This window comes from Chaetodon trifascialis, chromosome 11 (assembly GCF_039877785.1).
Source record: "Chaetodon trifascialis isolate fChaTrf1 chromosome 11, fChaTrf1.hap1, whole genome shotgun sequence".
Taxonomy (NCBI): Eukaryota; Metazoa; Chordata; class Actinopteri; order Chaetodontiformes; family Chaetodontidae; genus Chaetodon; species Chaetodon trifascialis.
In genome coordinates this window covers 8,335,650-8,355,140 of record NC_092066.1, presented here as the reverse complement: position 1 = coordinate 8,355,140, position 19,491 = coordinate 8,335,650, and the positions used below count along the sequence as shown (strand labels likewise).

Below are 19,491 nucleotides of genomic sequence, written 5' to 3'. Positions count from 1 at the left end.
TTTAATGAATCAGCTTCATTTTTCAGATGAACGGGGAGGAGCAAATTTACTATAAGTCTTCTTTTCCCCTTGAACCCAAACTGACTTATAAATTGTGACAATTGTGAAACCCTGAAAATGGTCTTGCACAAGTTCAGTGACAGCAACAAGAATAAAAAAAAAAGCTACTGTACCTTTTAATGAGTTAAAAAATTAGATGGTACAGTGAAGAGAGCTGGATTCACAAAAATATAGACTAGCTGTCAAATTAGTTACAAACACACACACACACACACACACACACACATATATTGTTATATATATTTTGTTATATTTTAACTTTTTTATATTTTAACTTTTTAAAAGCAAATTCCTTGTATGTGTAAAATCGTACTCGGCAATAAAGCTTTTTCTGATTTCTGATTCTGATTTCTGATTTGTGCTTCATGTCGGGAAGAAACACAATGTCACCAAGTAGGCTAGCTCAGCTGACATGAGCGAGTTTTTGTCTGAACCTAGCCCGACCTGTCGGGTCCCAATGTGTCTTGTTGGGCTCGAGTTGGGGGTCCACACTCTAGTTCTCATAAAAGGTACAACACAGTAAATAATCTAGTAATCACGCACAAAGTCCAGAAGAGTAAAAGGAGAAATGTACAGTATTGGATTTTTGCCAAAATACAATTTGCAAGTTTCTTCCCATTGGCCATCAGACTCTTGAACTGTTGAACTCTGAAGCTCATTACTGTGTCACTTGCGCCACATTGGTACACCTGCGTACTTTTTTCTTTGTTACGACCTGTTTTCATTTCTGTGTATACATATATGCCTGCACACAGCACATTATTTATGTATATACAACCTGTCTACATTATAGTTTAGTAATTTTTATCACTTTACACCAGTCTACCACAGTATTTGATTTTATTTTTGTTCTGTTATTTTTCAGCTCATGCAACTTTATGTCTTATGTCTTTTCCTAACAGTAACAAGTAATGTTTAGCCAGTGTTTCATTGTGTCCTAGCTCGTAATGTATTTCTACGCAGGAGACACGTTTCAGCCATGTTTTTCAATCATCTGCCTCACACCTGTCTGATGGAACAATCAGTACAGCTGACTACACACGCTACGTAAAGACATGGTTTTAATCAAGTGTCCCACTGAAAATAGCTCAGCTAAATGGAAGGCAGTCATTGTTAATGTTCTCAAAAACCTCCAGATAATTCTCCAACAAGGCATGTGGAGAGTAGTGTATGAAATAAGATTTAATCAAAATATCAAACAAGAAAAAATTCAGTCAATGAGAAAATGTTAATATAAAACATCAGATGAACAACACAGTGGCCAATCTACAGTATCTGCTATCTACGCTTTTTTTTTTTTTTCCTCGGACAGAAAGGAGACATGAGTAAGATTGTGGTGTGAAAGCCGGGCATGATTCACATGGTTTCTAGAGAAAAGAGTGTTTTGGCTGTCTGACTTCTTTACTGTTCTTTACTGGGTAAAGTATTGGGCAACATTTATAGAGAGGGAGCCATCATAATGCTGATGGCCTGTTCTTTAACTTTGTCTTTGAGAGTGAACACAAACGTCAGGAATTGATTGGCAGTCCCGAGTTCTGTAATCACTAGAATTCTTGGACATTCATGAGTCTTGTTTGATAATTCAGTGGCTACAGTCTAAAATGACACTCAGCTCATAGAAACCAATACAGGTTTGATCAAAAGTAAGCATGGGCTCAGGAACACTTCAAAAAACCATTGTCTGTGAACACAGTTCATCACTGCATCCACAAATACAAGATGAAACAAGAGGAAACTGCATATAAACCAGATCCAGAAACGCTGCCACCTTCTCTGGTCCTGGGCTGTCCTGAGGTCTGACGAGCCAAAATTTTAACTTCTAGCGTCCTACAGGCTGAAGAGGAGAAGGACCATCCGGGTTGTTATTGGCGCAGAGTTCAAAAGCTAGCATCCGTGGTGGTATGGGGCTGCATTGATGCACATCATATGGGTAACCTGCACATTTGTGAAGGCACCATTAATGCTGAACCATATATTCAGGTGACGCTTTGATTAAAGCAGTGATTTTGATGTAGTAATGATTTGATGTTGACACACTTACATGACTGCCAGTTACTTATGAGTAATACTCACTCCATGTTAAGTATTTCTGCAGTGGAAGTGTTTTACTGTACGGGATGGGTTTAGCCATCAGAGTTGACAGGAAAGAGTATGATTTGGCCTTGGTAGGGAGCGTAGTACAAAAACAGGAAGTGGCTTGTGTGAGTCTGTGGAATAAACTGAGAACATTGGCGGTGAGTAACATGTTCAGCACTCAGCAGATGAGTTTTAGGATGACAAGTGGCTTCATAGGTGCCTCTGTCTGTGTGAACACAGCCTGGCCGTAGGCAAATCTCCTCCCAGCACCTGTGGTCCAAAGTGAATAATGTCAAGTAATGTCAAAGCTTCTTGTAGTATTATGGTCAAAGAACGATAAGGTTTTGGAAAATTTATTTATTTATTTATTGTTTTTTAAAGTAAATAGATTGAATTTTAAAGGGTTAGGGGTTAGGGTTAGGGTTATGTTTGGGTTAGGGTTAGGGTTAGGGTTAGGGTTACCTTTGCACATTTAAAGGTGGCTTTCAGTAATAATGCACATAAATACACTTTACAGCCTTTGCGTTATAGCATTTTACCCCACTTAAGTGGCGTTCCATATAACAGCGTTTACCAAAACAAATGAAAGTCCATTATCAAAACTGGTCTGATAACAAAGTTAGATCGGCAGAAATGCATTCAGTCTACTTAAATGTCTACAAAGACCTGATACTTTCACCATCACCATCTCATATTTGGTCATGTTCATTAACCAGAATTTGTAAAGGAGAAGAGAAACTCCATGGAATCGAGTTTACAGATTCAAGATTGTTAATCAGTCTGTTCCATGGAACTGTGTGGTGGACACACTCAGAGAAGAGAGTGAGAAAATAGGAAGAGAATGCACATTTACATGAAGCAATATTACTTGCAAACTCTGCATTTGAACAGACCTTTTGAATTGTCATTAAACCTTCCTCACTTCCTTTCCCCTTTGGTAGCTGGTAAGTTATAGCGAAAACTGACAACTATTGGTGCCAGACTGTTCAGTTAAAGTGTCTGTGGAAACACTTCAAAAAATGCAATTTATGACAGCATCACCCACATCCTTCCCAAAGCAATAGCAAGCCTGTAGGACTATTTATTGCTGTGGATATACGACTGAACTCGACTAACTGAGCCTACTACAGTGTGCATTTTAGTGCATTTCATGTGTGCATTTTAGTCAGTCTTTTGTGCAGCAGTTGGTCAGGAGTTATCAACAGGTCAGAGTCTAATGATGGAGCATTTGTGACATTTGTGTTACATATTTTTCTTACTGACAATATGCTAATATGCAATTAGAGTGCTTTAACTGTTAAAGTAAAATTTAGTGAATAATGAAGTGAAAGCTACTAACAGCTTATTGTTTTCAAGAGCAGAAGCTCACTGAATTACTGTCACATGACGCAGACATGCTTGCCTTCTGTTGACAGAGTGCCTATTGTGAGAATAAGCTTGTTTTGTCCTGCTGAGACAAAGCAGCAAACACTGTTATAGCGACCTTGGTCTGTGTGTACAATAACCAGATGGAGCTGGTGCATGGGTATGGGAGTGTTTTTGTTGCTTGGTTTAAAGACAGACAGAACCTTCTGTAAACTCAGACTGTAAAATATGCAGTGGGAATTTCATGTCAGTGTCCATTTGATTGATTTTTAAAGAACCTAAAGGAGCATTTATTTAGTGCCAAGTTTAATGTTTATTTAACAGTGACAGGCAGTGAGATTTTTTTACACAATTCAAGAATATATGCAATGAACACCCTCTAGTGAGCACAAGCCCAACGTGTAACAATTATATACATTCAATCATAGATAAAAAGAAAAAATCAAATACCAATCATTCCCATTGAGACATCCTAGAGCCTAAATTGTTCTGTTCCATGAAGTTGGACATTGCCAACTCCATTGAAACTCGCACTTAGTGACATATTGTTAAATAACTGAACATATACTGTATATAGTAAAAATAACAAAGCAAAAATACTAATGAAGCATCAAAGTGTAATACATCAGTCTGGGTTACAGTTTATGTCCCATGAGATTCTGCTACTTTGTAAATCACAGAGTTATAATCGGCTCAGGGTTTTCTGCCTCTGCATTCTCTATCAGTTTGTTGGTATCGACCACATCGGGCTGGGATCGTTCACTGTCGAAGTAGAGTGGATTGTCAAATGTGGGCAAGGGACGCGGAGACCTCTTGTAAAGGAAGAATCCAACGGCGATCAGCGTAGAAATGGCAGTAATGATCAGCACGACTACCAGACTCGAGTGGGCACGACTGTGAGGATTCTGACCTCCGTGAGGCTCTGCACAACATTCAGCAAGCACATATTGATCAGTCAAAACAATTCAAAACAAAATTTAAGTGATTGCGTTTTACTATTAATACTTTGTTACTAGTTTTATATGACCGTCAGTGTAGCATTACATGGTTTTTCAAACATTATTATTAAATGATTCAAATTCAACACAGCCTAAGGAGATACAAAGCTGTAACTTACCCGCTTTTGACTCTGCATCATTGGGCATCACTGTTGGGAAAAGAAGGGACAATCTTTTTTAAGGAATATAACCTGTGATTTTATCAGCTCCACATTCACCCCTTACTCTTGAAAAATTTGGTTGCTGTTCATAAAAAGGACCACAGGTCCTAGAAGCTAGTACAAAGTAGCTGTTTATATGACTGCACTGTGCAGAGAAGTATGTATGCTTATTATTTACTAGAGTATTATATCAAAACTCCAGGGAGGATAGTAATGAAAGGGTTTTTGGAGTTTGCTGATATATGTACTGACCAGTTGTAACCAAACCATCAGTTATTTCACATGCACCATTGTAGTCTAATTGTTAGCAACATTTGTCTGCAGAAATCTAAATTTATAATGTCTTGCAATATAAATACTGACATTACTATGTTTAAGTAAGGTTACGGGGGTTGTTGCTGATGCCAGATGATGCTTTTCTAGAGGATGTCGGTGAAAGTCTACCAATTTGATTAAGTAATATGAGATTTTGAGAGAGAATATCTTGTGCATTTCTCCTACTGAACATCATTATCATTATTGTCATTGTTTGCAACTCCCATGTCCAATATTCACTAAAATGGAAAATGAATTTTAGCAGTTCTTTTAGGAAGATGGACCTGTAAGTCTTGTGTATGGCTCCCTTTTACTCCAGATTATTTTTGAGCAAGCCGTGTGTCGTACATGTGTGAAAACCATATATTTAAGCTACATGGATGTGAACATCTTGCCTTTGGGTGTTTCACAGATGTATCCTCTGTCGTGCCATCTGCGACCTGTCGTCCAAGTCCCATCTGCGGCGTTGATCTCTCCATAGTCGTCCTCGGGCTCATCTGGAGCCCAGTTGGTGTAGTCCATGACTGTTGTATCCAACCACTTCCATGTCCCTAGAGCCAAATAAAAACTCAGTGTGTTACTATTTTCTCGTAGTCGGCCAATATGAGTTTTTCCAGCGGTCGATGCCGATATTTGGAGAGCAGATGGCCAATGGCCAATACAAAATGCTATCATCATGTTTTGTTCTGTTTTTTTTTTTGCATCTGATAAAATGTTACTGAACCTAAATGAACATTTCTTTAAGAGTAATGTTTGTCTGCATTGTCTCTTTGCTGAAGTAGATCTGAACTCTGCAGTGCACTTAAATAGAAAATTTTTTATCCACAGGAAATCAAAAAACAAGCCTTTGTAACTAAACCTTTTGAGTGAAAAAAGTCTAGGTAGTTAAAAACATTAATTAGCAGAGAGCAGCATCACCTGCTACAAGGTAAATTTGCAAACTTACATAAATAAATAATGTGAGTCCTCCCAGCAGCACCTCTTTGTTTTTGGTCCCAACGAATATTTATTTATCACTAATGTATTATTCATTTCAAAACAGAAAGAATATTTGACAATAAAAAAAATGTTCATTGTCTGGGACATTTTTTTTGTTTAATTTGCTCAGAGGCGGAGCGTGTGATCATACCTTTATGAGTTTTGTACAGGCCAATCCAGAAAGAGTTGACACTGTCTTGAAATATTTCCACGTTGCTTTTAATGAATTGTTGCTCCTCAGGATCTTCAATGCTGGCCAGGACTCCACCTTTACAACAAAAATCAGTCTGATTTTTAGAATTACGAAACACGTTACTTGCTGTCTAATTTTCTCTGAACGAGTGTCTCTTACCATGTCTCACACAGCTGCTAGCTGCATCTGCCCATTCAATTTCATCTGTGACAAACAAATAACAGTGACCCTTATATGGCAGCCAGGAATAACTCTCGCGATACTCCTCACGTGCCTCTTCAGGGCAGATTCCTGGGAAGTTGGCTGACTGGGTTGGTGGAACATCTGTGAGTGACAGAGACAGTGATGAGTGGATCAGATAATTCCAAAATGTCCTGCTGTGACATTGAACACAGTGAACATAAAACCTTTGTATACTGGGATGCATAATGATTGTAAGACCTTGCTCTGATCCAGATCCTGAATTACAATGACAACAGTGACACATGCAATATGGCCTCCAGCTATTAGTGTCGGCATGGACTGTAATTCAGTTTATGGTACAGTCCAGCATCAGTCATGCTGTAGTCCTGTCATATACATTATGTGCATCTGACTGTTCGTTAACATTGCCTGCTAACAGTCCTACCTGTAGTCTGCATGCAAACACTGTTCATGGTCTGATTGCAGATAGCAGTCTTCCATTTTCCATCCACATCCAGGTACACACACGGTCGGTCCCTGCTGGGTTCATTTTCAGCCCAGCCGGCAAAGTTCAGGTGCCAGCCATCAATATACCTGAAGTAACCGTTAGTCTGAAAGCAAGAATGAATCAAAATTACTCGCATTGACAATATACGCTTTTATTCAGCATTACTTAAATTCCACAACAACAGCAATAACAAAACGTGTTACTTTGCCAAATGGATTAAGCAGCCCTGGTATTGTAAGAGTGGATGGTCAGCTACTTTGTGAGAAGCCCATGTTGTATGTCATGGATAAAAGCTATTCATTTATAATACATTAGTCATTTGGAGCTGTCTAATATCTGACCTAAAATATTGCTGAAGTATTTTTTGAGCTTGCACTTTTCCCTGGAACTAGCCTGTAGAAGTTTTTGTGCTGCAGTACAGTAATATGAGATGGTTGCACCCCTGTACCTGCTGTTTGTTCAGTCCAATCCAAACAGGAGCTTTGAGATTCATAGCCAGCAGCTCGACATAGGCCTGTGTCCAGTCGTTTCGCAGGCTTGCCAGGTTGGCTTTATCACCTTCGCAGTGTTTCTTGGCATCCTCCCACGTCAGATTTTTAGTCACAAGCTTGATGCTGTCATTTCCCAGGGTTACATAGATGTTTGGAATTGCTGGATCTGGTTTAGGTTGGAAACTTGGGTCTGTTGAGAGGAGAAATGAAATCAGTTTGTTCTTTTCATTATTACAGACATCATTACTGTCACACGTTCTGTAAGCCCCTTATTGACAAATTCTGTTTTTATAGTACTGCAGACTATTATTCTTTCAGTTATTACCATGTTTTGTATACAGTAAAGAACCACATGAGGTTTGGAAACTGCTGTTTGGGCAGAACGGGGCTGTGCACCAATTGCAATTATGGGTTGATATTATTTTTACTTAATATACTATTTAATGCAAGACAGCATATTGTACTCAAATAAGATATTGTCTGATTCATTTTTAAGACAATATCTACAATTCAATCAATTCAATCTACAATACAATATAATGAAAGAGAAACAGTTCATGAACTCACCAAGATTTCGATGGCAGATAAATCCATTGGTGTCATTGCAGGACTTAATCAACCATTTGCCAGTGCCAAGGGTCGGAGAGGTGCTCATCACAACACAGTCTTCCTGGTGGAGGACAGCAGGAGTGGTTAGGATTTCAAGATCTTTTTAAAACTCATTTAAACTTGTAGTGGTGTTTCATTTATTGATTGATTGACTGACTTGATGACTAAAACTTTCTTTGTTAGCAAATGACATTTTGACCTGACGTCATGACAAAACCAGAAAGGAGTTATATTTTACTTTAAAATCAGTGTTAGAGTAAGTGTTACCTCATTCCATCGTTGATAAAAGCTCCCCGGACGGCGTCGTTGTTTCTGAAGAGCAGAACAAGATGTTTTTAAATTTAAATATTAACACAAGGGATATTTAATTATAGATAGATAGATAGATAGATAGATAGATAGATAGATAGATAGATAGATAGATAGATAGATAGATAGATAGATAGATAGATAGATAGATAGATAGATAGATAGATAGATATTCATGTATGTGATATGTGACAGATATACATAGATTGTGTATACTTACTGAATAGCCCCAGTTGGTGTATCGCCTTGGTTTTCCATCGGTCCAGTAAAACCCATCTTGCTTTAAACAGTTTAAACCAATCCACAGGTCTGACGCTGGTGCTTCTGCCATTTTGGTGATCAAAAATGCTGAAAATTTCAAAGGTAGAAATTAAGTCATTTTAATTTTTCCTTATTTTGGCAACATTTCTAACAAAGTTTTACAGAGGTTTAATTTAAAGTACAGTGATCATTTTGCAGAGTTATTATTAAGTTAGATTTAAATTTGCTTAACAAAACATCTTAAATGGAGACAGTTTTGCTGTTGTTTCTAACACTAAAAATTAACGTTCATACTTTTTATTAACACTGTACACAGGATTTGTATGATTATGATTTTTTTTTTTTTTTAAATCTATGGGAAAACAGCCGAACAAACCTTGCACACGCCTCGTGGGAACTGAGACTAAGTTGCCTCCCATGGTAATGCACTGTCTCCTTGCTTCTTCCCAGGTGGTCGCCCGGTTATTAATGATATTGTAACACTACAGAAAAGAAATGAAATGCTGATTTTTCACTCTACAAACAAACACTAGCTTTCCTTTGTGAAACTTTGATACCATTTGATGTGATCTTAAAAACTTCTATGCTTATTTCTCTTCCAAACACTGTTGACTTCACATTTCTTGTAGGCCTAAAATCAGTGTCATCTTTTTCTGCTTATCAAGATAGTATTTACATTGTGTGAGGAATTGTGTAAATGTTGCATAAAAGCTATTTAGATATACTGTATTTTGGTTGTTTGGTGTTCCATATTTGATAGATTGACTTGTGCTTTTTGTATTTTCATCAATATTAGTATTTTATTACTAGTTATACTTTGAAAGATGCATCTACTCATTATTGGTGGCAAAAGTATTAACTAAAATTAAAAAGTACAAATTTTATCTGAAGGATGGGACATTCCTGCATATGTAGGACTTCTTGTAAAGCTCAGCAACTTTGATCCATCTTTTGTTTTTTCCATCATGCCATTTATGTACATGTGGTTTCCAAATTAAACTGTGACCAGCCTTCCTTGTCACTGCAAGACCCCAATAATTGCAATGTGTGTGTAAATGAGTTCCAAAGCTTCCTTCATGAGAGCCGCTGTAATTATAAAAAATCAGACCAATCCCACATGGACTCTAGATCTGACATTTAAAAAGTGTCAAAGAAGGTTGTGCACTGAAACGTTTTGAGAGGTTTGATCTCTGACCTTGGAGTCGAATTTGGACCACTTGAGTGGACAGCCACCTTTAGGAGGAACTGTGGGGGCTGCGGTGGTGTTGACAGGTGCCGAGCCTCCTCGTTTACAAATGGACTGGTACGTTTGACCACAATTACAAGTTTGCCAGAAGCCTGGAAGCAGCAGAGACACAATGAGAAAGATTTCATCAGCAGCATTTTACTATTTTTAATTTAGAGCATCATGTTAATTTTATCCAGAACATGTTATCTCGGGTTAATGCTTTGTTTTATTTGTTTTGATTACTCACCCATATAATAAGTCATACTAACACAGTTCTCATCAAAGCTATTGGAATTTGGTTGATTTTCATCCCATCTTTGTATCCCCACTGGAGTACCATCCATCCACCTTGAAGCACAAACAGTTAAGTTGAATTAAAAAGTGTAATCATGTAAACAATAATTGCTTGACATTACACCTTTTTCATGCATAATGAATAAACATCCATCCATTATCTATAACCCCTTACTCTTTGGAGGGTGGCAGAGCAGATCCCAGCTCTCATTGGACGAGAGATGGGGTACACCCTGGACAGATCACAGGGCTGAGGCATAAACAATCATTCACGCTCACATTCAGACCTAAAGAAGATTTCTAGTTAGCAATTAAGCTGCCTGTTTTTGGACTTTGGAGGAAACCCACACTGATGTGAGGGGGGACATAGTAAATAGACAGAGGATGAAGCCGCCATACGAATGTTTGTGTGAATGGGTAAATGCAGACTTTTGTTGTAAAAGCGCTTTGAGTGGTAGTCAAATTGGAAAAGCGCGATGCAAACAAATCAATTATGCTATTCAGTCTATCAGCCTCTCTACTGTAAGGACCATTAATGCTCTTTGTCCTCAGAACCTGTATTACATTTTGTAACTATCATTGATACTCACCAAAATGACCCATCAAGATCCACTGACAAACCTAAATAATAGGACCCATAGCTTCTGGAAATCTGTCAACACACACACAGAAGTACACACTTAAAGCTTAAAGATGTATTTTTCTAGTTAGTAAACGATCTTTCAGTGGTGGCAATATTTGAATGTTGACATGAAAATACCCACCTGTTTCCATATGAAGATATTTTCATCTCTACTGCTGATGGATACCAAGTCACCATGTCTCTGCTGACAGAAGTGACGAGCTTCCTCCATGGCCATTGAGTTTCTGTTAATGTAATACTGGTTCCCTCTCCACACAAGCCAACCATCTGCAGTGGTGTCATAATCTGCAAAGGTTTTAGATCCGATAAATAAATCTCTCACAGCTTACCCTCTGACTGCCTGTCTAATGAAAGGTTAGACAACATGTTTTGCAATGGTTCCAGCTGAAAATCACCTGCCTGTCGCTGTTTGTGACTGTGTTGCTTAAGATTTTTGATTCATTTTTATTTCAAAAAGCTCTTTGGAGAAGATTATTGGAGAAGAGTAGAGAAGTTTAACCCATGAAATAAATCTCTGCCCAAAGCCAAATTTCTCCAATGTACAGCTACCCCTACTTTATTAATATGTTGCATTTTATGTTTTTGATACCCGTGGTGTGTGTTTTTGTGGTGTGTGGTTATGCAACTTACCCACAACAGTGTTGTTTGGAGGTGGTTTTGGAGTCACTCCTGTAAGGTCACAACGAGTGTCAGTTTGTTGTAGACAGAAAGCAAACAAACCTGCTCATTTTACTGGATTGTCTTCGGTTAACTGATTTGATCATTTGTTCCCTCTACAGTCTGCAGGTTTGTTTATGGTCTGTTATTGTAAAAATCTAAACCAAGACAGACATGAAGTTTAGTTCTCCAGTCTTGCCTTTAGTTAAATACCTGACCTGGTTACTGGCCAAATTTGAAAGAAGTCATTTTTGTAACTCTGTAACAAAGTCACACCAGCTCTCAACTCCTGCTGTATGTGACAAAGATCTGGCTTGTGGGAAGCTTTGCAGAATGGGAGAAAGCAACCACTCCACCATTGAAACTGAAACTGAGCTTGAAAAGGAGTGCATGCTCAAGTCAATTTTTCATATATGAAGTTTGAAAATAATAGTGTAGATTTCAGTGTATATTTTTCCATTTGTACCTGCTCGGATCTGGCACAGCCAGTCATTATAGCTCTCACAGTTCACATCGTTCCAAGATCCACCCTCATTCCAGTTGTACATTGTGAATTCGGCACAAGATTCGTCATTGTTATGATTGTTTGGCTCTCCTTCCTGCCAGTGCTGGAAGTTTAGCTGTGGACAAAAAGAATCAACATAAATAACAATATTAAAAACAACAAAAAACAAGATTATTTGTAGAGTCAGATTAGCGGTAAAAAGTAGAACACAGTTAACTAACCGCGGATCCATCACTCCATGTATAACCAGTGCTCGGGTCAGGAGCATGAAGTCCAATCCAGGCTCTTCCATGTCTGCAGTACACAAAATCACGTGATTGATTCATGTGTCCAACCTTATTTCAAAAATACTTTTGTCTGATTTTGCAGTTTCCTGATGTTGCTCTGTGCCACTGCTCAGCTGTACACTAAAATATCTACCTTTATACATGTTGTTGCTATTTAGAGGCAAGCCGTTACTAAAGTGATGAGAACTACAGTAAAGAAGCTGAAGCTGAATTAGTCATTACAATGAAGAGGTGAGAGCTAAATAAGTCTGATGTTCACTACTGGATTAGTGCTTCAGATTTCAGTGTGTGAAAATGCAAACAGGGTGTGAAACGTGAGCCTTCCAGCATGTCAGATCTGTTCTGAACAGGTCTGAATGACACTGACAGGTGCTCTTTAAGGCAATTAGCATGAAGATTAGCATCTTCTATTCCATTGAGCATTTTATATATTAAGTAACTGCACCGCTAAGTAAGAATACATGAATGTGGACTTCTTTGACTGGAATATTCTTGCGTATGCCTGTTTACCAATGTTTGTGTTTTACAGTTCTCTGAGATACAGATGGATCTAGTGATACATGTTAATGGTTGCCATCTTTAATGCTGCAAGAATTCAGTTTTTTGACACAGTTAAATTGCATTTAACCAACTCATACCGTCCCACATGTAGCTCTGCAGCACTGTGGATGCTGAGCAGGTCTCCACCGATGCCCCTGCAGTAATCCCTGGCCTCAAACCAGGTCTTTTCATGAGCTCGAGGCCCTGTGAAAAACTGGAACACATGACAAGAAGTGAATGTCGAATTAAAGCAGACCACATGTACAGAAGTCGACTAGATGATTGAAGTAGAATTTGCCTTTTTTTCTTTACCACTTGGGGGCAGCAGAAGCAAGTTATAGTGTTGTAACATCATCACTCATTTGGAGTCTGATTTCTGGCCAGTTAATCAGTGTAAGTCAAATATTCACTTTTTTTGCTGGTTTAAATCTGTTCATAGGAGTTGTTGACAATAAGAAAAAATAACAGTTATATCCATAAACGTTTGAAGATATAAAACCAATAGCCTCTTATGGGGGATCAGACTACACAAACTGGATTTTGAGCTGATTTTCTCCTGGCTGGAGAATTACAGGCATTTATGAACAAGGGGTTTATGGCACAGTGATTGTTAGAGCTGACAACTGTCGTGGGCTGATCCCAGCGTTAATTGACACTACAGGTAGGCCTTCTGTATGTGTTAGGTGGAAACAAGCATGTTAGGATGTAGAAACAATTGCTTAAATGTGTTCACAGTTGGCATGTTTGCGTCACTTGAATTGCCTGCAGTAGCCTAAGTGCTCGTGTTGAATATTTCATGGTGGGTGGACACTGGACAGCTGGAGAGCCTCTTGTTTTGTTATTATTAGCAGGCAGTGTGTTTCAGCGGTGGTCAGTGGAGATTGACCTCTGCTTGTACCTTTGAGCAGAAGTTTCTTGTTCCCACTCGAGTCCAGCCTTCGGCACACTTGGGAGGAGCTTGAGTGGGTGGTGCAACTGTCAAAACTGCCCCCTCTGCCAGGTGTTTGCAGATGTATTTCTCCGTATTGGTGCAGGGCAGCAGGTCCCAAAGTCCGGCCAAAATCCCAGTTGTCATGGCAACACAACCCTGTTGGTAACCTTGAGTTGTTCAGGGAAATAAAATAGTCACATTTAAATGATGGAGCTGCAGTTCACGCCTGCTCATTCAGAGGTGGAATTGCTTCTTTCTCCATACCTGGCATTTGAGCGTTCCAGTGAGTATATCTCACTGCGTTTCCTTTGGTCCACACAAATTCATCAATGTTTTTCTGGTTTGAGAGGCCTAGCCAGAAGTGTTTCTCTGGTCTCAACCCCACCAAGCTGACAAGGAATGCATTATCCACCCTGGAAGTATTTGCACAAGTTTTGTCTCATTGAATCATGTGAAACATACCCTACAGCACAACCCTGATTCCCAAAAAGTTGAAACGCTGTGTAAAACATAAATAAAACATAATGGAATCATTTGCTAATCCTTTGTGACATATATTCAATTGAAAACCGTGAAAACATGATATATTTAATGTTTGACGTCAGCTTCATTGATTTTTGTAAATATGTGCTTATTCTGAATCTGGTGCAGCAACAAGTTGAGACACAAACAACTAAAGACTGGGAAAGTTGCGGAATGCTCCAAAAACACCTGTTTGGAACATTCCACAGGTAAACAGGTTCATTGGTAACAGGTATCATGATAAGGTCTGAAAGGGGCACCTCGCAGGGCTCAGTCGTTCACATGCAATCAGTGTTAACAGCAATAATAATTGTAAAAACACAAAATGTTCTCACCCATTTGAAACATCAGCTAAGTAGGAGTCTGAGGCCTTACAGTCGTCTTTGGCTTCATCAAACGTCTTTGTCTCTGCTCCTACGAAGTAACAGTAAGAGCCGTGCCTTTTCCAACCCTGTGAGAAACAGAACTCTGGTTAGAAATGCTGCCTGATACATTTTAATCACAAAAAACATTTGTTTGCAGTTCATGGGCAAAGAGTCAAGTTGTATTATTATCATTATTATTATTATTATTATTTACTTACTTATCTGCTTCCAATGCAAAGTCTACAGTGTTTGGATCTACATGCTTACCTGACTAGTTTCTGGGTTTTAATCATGCACCCTGGTTATTCAGATGTTTATGAAGGCCAGATACTTTTCTTTCATAGGTTACATGTAAACTTCACTCACAACTTTGCAGCCGACATCCATTTGTACTTCCTCTCCAGTGCTTTCAGTGGCACTCTGCTTCATACAGATGTAGCCATGTTTCTCATCACATGAGCGATCTGCCCAGTTCCCATTCTGCAAGAAAGCATCTCTGTAAAACACCTGTGCACTTACATCTTGAATGTACTGGATAGATTATGTTTTTTTCTTTTGCTCTGAAGTATTTTGGTTAAAAACAAACTGATATAAAAAATGGCACCATAGCGATTGATTTGTTCTTGAACTATTCACAGTTGTCGTCATATCTTGTGATTTCCTGCAGTCCAATGATTTATTTACTACTTAATGACCTAGAACTTTTCACAAACCATAATATCTGTAATGACATACAAATCTGAAAAGTTCTTGATTTCTTTTTGTACACCCAATGTAAGATAACTTCTGTGCATTCAAATGTTTCATGAATGTTGCACAGAAATATTTGGATTTTTGTTTTATTTTCTTACTTTTGATTTCCTGTGTGGTAATGCAGTTGAATATTTGTTGCACAAATCAATGGCCACCTTTGTTTCATCATGTCCACATGGTGCATCTTACCTCTCCCCTGATCAGAACGCAGTCCTCGGTCTCGGTGGATGTGGCAGGTTTCCCAAACTCCCAGCTGGTGAAGCTGACAATAGCGTGGTCACTCCAGTCAAACAGCCCCTCCGTCCTTATGTCATTCAGTCCAATCCAGAGCTCATCGGTGGACGCTGCAGACATGGACGGTTAAGAATGTACCTCATGTTAACATGTTAACATGCTCTGCACGCTGAAATGAACTGATTTATTGGTACCACCTGAACACTGGTAAATGTGGACAGTTGTAGACCATTAAATCTGTCAGCAAGTAGTTTGTAAATTAAGTTGTAGCCATTGTTTAGCATGATGAAAACAATAATATTGACAGTTATTACAGTCTGTGTTTTTATATGTACCTTCTTTCTATTCTCATACTGAAAACAAAAGTAGCTTATGGTTTAAAACCAGTCTACAGCAAACAGACCAGTACAGTCCCAGTCGTTTGAAAGGTTAGACCGTCTTCATGTCTTGTCCTCACCGTATCCAAGTTGAGAAATGACAAAGCTTTGGTCCTCCACATTGCGGATGCTGACCAGGTCCCCTCCTTCTTTGCGGCACTCTCTCTGAGCATCAGACCATGTTTGAGTAGTACGATAAAGGTGGAAGCAGTGGCCATTGTAGGGAATCCAAGGGTTTGAACAAAATCCTTGCTCGACTAACGACACAAAGAAAAAAAGATATATGGGGTTTAATGACTGCTATGACACAGTGAATGTGTTACCTAAAGAAACAATACTGCAGCGGAGAGTAGAATATTTCCATGTACTTTGTGGATGAGTTGCTGGAGCCCCGTCCTTGTAGCAGATGTAGCCCAGTTTCTTGCCACAGGATGAACTTTGCCAAGAGTGTTGCCCAGCAGTGTCCAGAAATGCACAGTTGTGTCCCGGATTAGGAAGTGGATTTCCTAAAACAACAGGATGATTTAATTTGAGATTCCTTCTTTGCTAGTGCAGATCCACATCCATCGTGTCATCAAATCATTACATATCAGATATCAGAGGGTATGATGTTCTATTTGAAATTTAATAAGATCTGATCAAGACCTAACAGAAGTACACAGAAAGAAAATGCTAATTATGATTGACAGGGTGAAAGAAAATGTCTTGTTCAAAAGAAGTTGACCTGCATTAATTGATTTTTGGCCACTTGGGGTCAGTGTCAACAGACTGAAACCTTAACTCTGCCATGTTGGGCCTTATAGTTGATATGGCGAACAGCTGCTTATTTATACATCCAGCAGATTCAAAGCAATGTTTCCATCCATTTGGATTTGTGTTTCTGAAGAACAGCAAAAGGTAAGTCCAGTGTTCTCTCCCTAAATCTGCTTTTGCTCTCCTCTAACACCTGTGGGAAATATCTGGCTCTTAAACTACTGAACTGTGTTCACCAGCTAGTTGCTAACTTTGTCTGCCTGGCTTTTGGTGCCGGGCAGCTAGTGTACAGAGGGTTTTTAGAGTTGTTCCTCTAAAAACTCAGTGTCTGGAAACAATACTGGTGAGCGCCATGACAGTGAACTGAAACCGTAAAGTTGCAGGCAATAAAATCTAACCCAATGATCTGAAAGCGGACGTTAAAACACTTTAAAGAGCTGAGGTGAACTGTATTGGCTTTGGTTTTGAAGTATGAGTAACCTCTGTCACATACAAAGAGTGACTTACCTGTAGTCCATCTCAGATAACGGAAGGGCTTCATATCAGACCACTGCCAGCCATGTTCTGGGTCCAGGACCAACCCAATCCAAAGTTTGTGTTTCCCAGATCCCAGAAATGCTGTGTGTTTATGAGTGTTTGTGTGGTTGAGAGGGACAAAACAGAAAAGGAGTAAAGAAATTGTTCCTCTTTTCCACGTTGTTCCTCTTTTTCATTGCTTAATAACAAAATGCCACAAAAAGACAAGAATCTGTGAAACAAACACAGGGACATAATCCAAATGCTTGAAAACACAAGTAAAGTAATATACCGTGCAGGGAACTCTAACAAGATTAATGTCCCTAATGAGGATCAGATGTTAATATTTTTTGCAGTTGAACTCAAAATAAACTTGAAGTGCAGAGGCTTCATATCACTCCAGAACAAAACTTGTCAAAAATTGTATTTCAGAGCCAGCAAACATCCACCAGTTGGCACCTTACCTGAGATGAAAGCCTGCTCGTTGGGATCAGTGACACTGAGCAGGGAGGCACTCTGCTGTTTGCAGCTGGCTTCAGCCTGAGCCCACGTCAGAACTGACTGTGTGTTGAGCTGGTAATATGCTCCAGTTACAAGGTTTTTTGCCCAGTGGTCTGTGGCTGTGCATCAATACAGAAATATGGAAAATAAATCTTCAGGACGGTTTATCTAATGTGTGCTGTCTGAAAGTTTGTGTAGAGCTCTCGAATGCAGTACTCACAAGTAGTTGGGCAGTATCCCCACTGTTCATGTTCAAATTTTGTTCCAGTTGCACACCAAAGACGCTTTGCTGAGGAGTCGTACGTGGTGCAGTCTCCATACCACCGGTCTTTGTACAGGAAGGGAAACATGCAGATCTTACCAAACGCATTTCCTTCAATGGTATAAAGTTCTGAAAGGGAAAAAGAGGTTGACCAAATTAAATCTTCTAAAATTGAATTGGCTGTAAATATGTATTGTTTTACAAATTTCTTGCAGGGCTGATAAAAATCATTAAAATTTTTTCTTCACCATACTCCATACTGCAGGCATGCATAACCAAAATTTCATGAGAAGGAACGTGATGCATCATTCTGCTTGATCATACTTCCGATGACATTTGTATTCAATAGGTTTTGAGATTAGGTGTTTGATAAATCCCAGTAAAAATCAAGAGTAGTCAACTAACAGCCTGCCCACCAGCAGCAGTGATCGACAATAGCCGTACAGTGATGCAAGTCAGCTTAAAGGAAGAGTGCTCTCAACGCTGTTAAGTTAAATTGCTCATGGACTGTGTTCTTCACCTTGAGGTTCTCAATGACAGTTGACTTCAGAGCAGAGGTTTTCATACTGTACCTCTGTATGTTCTCGAGCAAGCACCACTGGATGTCCCTGTGATTGTGAGTTGGTTGTTTGGCCCGACGTTTCTGGAGAGAGCAATTGATTCATCAGGCTTTACTTCAATGTAGAGCTGTTGGCCTTTGAGGGCAAGCAGTGTTTCATTCCTGCATTCCCACTTTTGGAGGTCACTCTTGTCGTCACAATCATAGAGGCTTACTTCACTCCCCACACTTTTACCCTGCGCTCCCAGGCACTTTTTGGTTGTGGTAACAAAAAGTCGATCGCCAGTCGTCCAGCGCACGTCAAGGCAGCGGGTTGATCTTTTCAGCAAACAAAAACCAGTGGCCTTGTTCGAGAGTGCGAATGGGGAATCTGCACGGAAATGGAAAGAAAATCGATTTAAATTATGTTGTATGCGGTTCTATTCTTGCACATGGATGTGCTTTGTAGGACTTTTCTGGAGTGCAGCATTTAGAACGACTTGGTGCATTTCAACTGGAGCTGTTGTCCCTTTAAAACATAGTTTCCTGTTTAACTCTGACAGATGCATTCAGAGCGTCCTTGAAATACAGTCTGTAGCTGTGTCAGCTTTTTGCTTTGCCCAAATTGAAAGTTTTTTTAATAAGGCTATATTGACATGTCCACATGTACACTGTCCACATAATCACAATTATAATTTACAAAACACCATCCTGTAGTGAAGCGAATGAGATTCTAGTACAATACCTATTCAGACAAATGTATGAGAACTGCTGATCTTTGCATCAGCACCAAGACATATTAACAGCTCTCAAACGTATCTGGAAGACAGGCATTACATACAGATATGACATAAAGAATATGTCACATAAGAAAACTTGAGTGCATACTGTACCATTTGTTGTTAAGCACTGAGATGCTGGGATGAAGAGCACAAAGGCAGCTAGAGTTATCCTTGGGGTCAGCATTCTTCTGATAAGTCTCAGAGCAGCAGACATTGTCCATGCATTGCAAGCAGAGGACTTATGAGCATGAACATGAAAAGGAAGGAATCTTAATACTACTGACACTGTCAGTTTT

At 39.2% G+C, this 19,491-nt stretch overlaps 1 protein-coding gene across 1 annotated transcript; it reads right to left on the bottom strand.

The window, feature by feature from the left end:
* Positions 1-3,797: 3,797 nt before the first annotated feature.
* On the bottom strand, positions 3,798-19,491 carry mrc1b (mannose receptor, C type 1b). The gene is made up of 31 exons (XM_070973726.1): positions 19,307-19,491; positions 18,448-18,804; positions 17,834-18,004; positions 17,577-17,732; positions 17,104-17,214; positions 16,212-16,349; positions 15,924-16,100; positions 15,422-15,576; positions 14,846-14,959; positions 14,450-14,565; positions 13,857-14,005; positions 13,560-13,759; positions 12,760-12,875; positions 12,056-12,128; positions 11,796-11,949; positions 11,303-11,341; positions 10,794-10,957; positions 10,620-10,681; positions 9,983-10,083; positions 9,703-9,845; positions 8,884-8,989; positions 8,467-8,594; positions 8,205-8,249; positions 7,896-7,998; positions 7,286-7,518; positions 6,775-6,940; positions 6,306-6,470; positions 6,105-6,221; positions 5,371-5,526; positions 4,619-4,648; positions 3,798-4,423 (listed from the first exon to the last, which is right to left on the bottom strand). The coding sequence occupies exons 1-31, from the start codon at positions 19,407-19,409 to the stop codon at positions 4,176-4,178; spliced, it is 4,296 nt and encodes a 1,431-aa protein (XP_070829827.1). The 5' UTR covers positions 19,410-19,491; the 3' UTR covers positions 3,798-4,175.

Excerpts from the sequence above, each read along its gene's own strand:
- mrc1b (XM_070973726.1), bottom strand. The coding sequence starts at position 19,409 with ATGTCTGCTGCTCTGAGACTTATCAGAAGAATGCTGACCCCAAGGATA. Across the intron at positions 5,527-6,104 it reads CCTGTACAAAACTCATAAAG|GGACATGGAAGTGGTTGGAT; the intron begins GTATGATCACAC and ends ATTTGGCTCTAG. Across the intron at positions 4,649-5,370 it reads CATCTGTGAAACACCCAAAG|TGATGCCCAATGATGCAGAG; the intron begins GCAAGATGTTCA and ends TTTTCCCAACAG.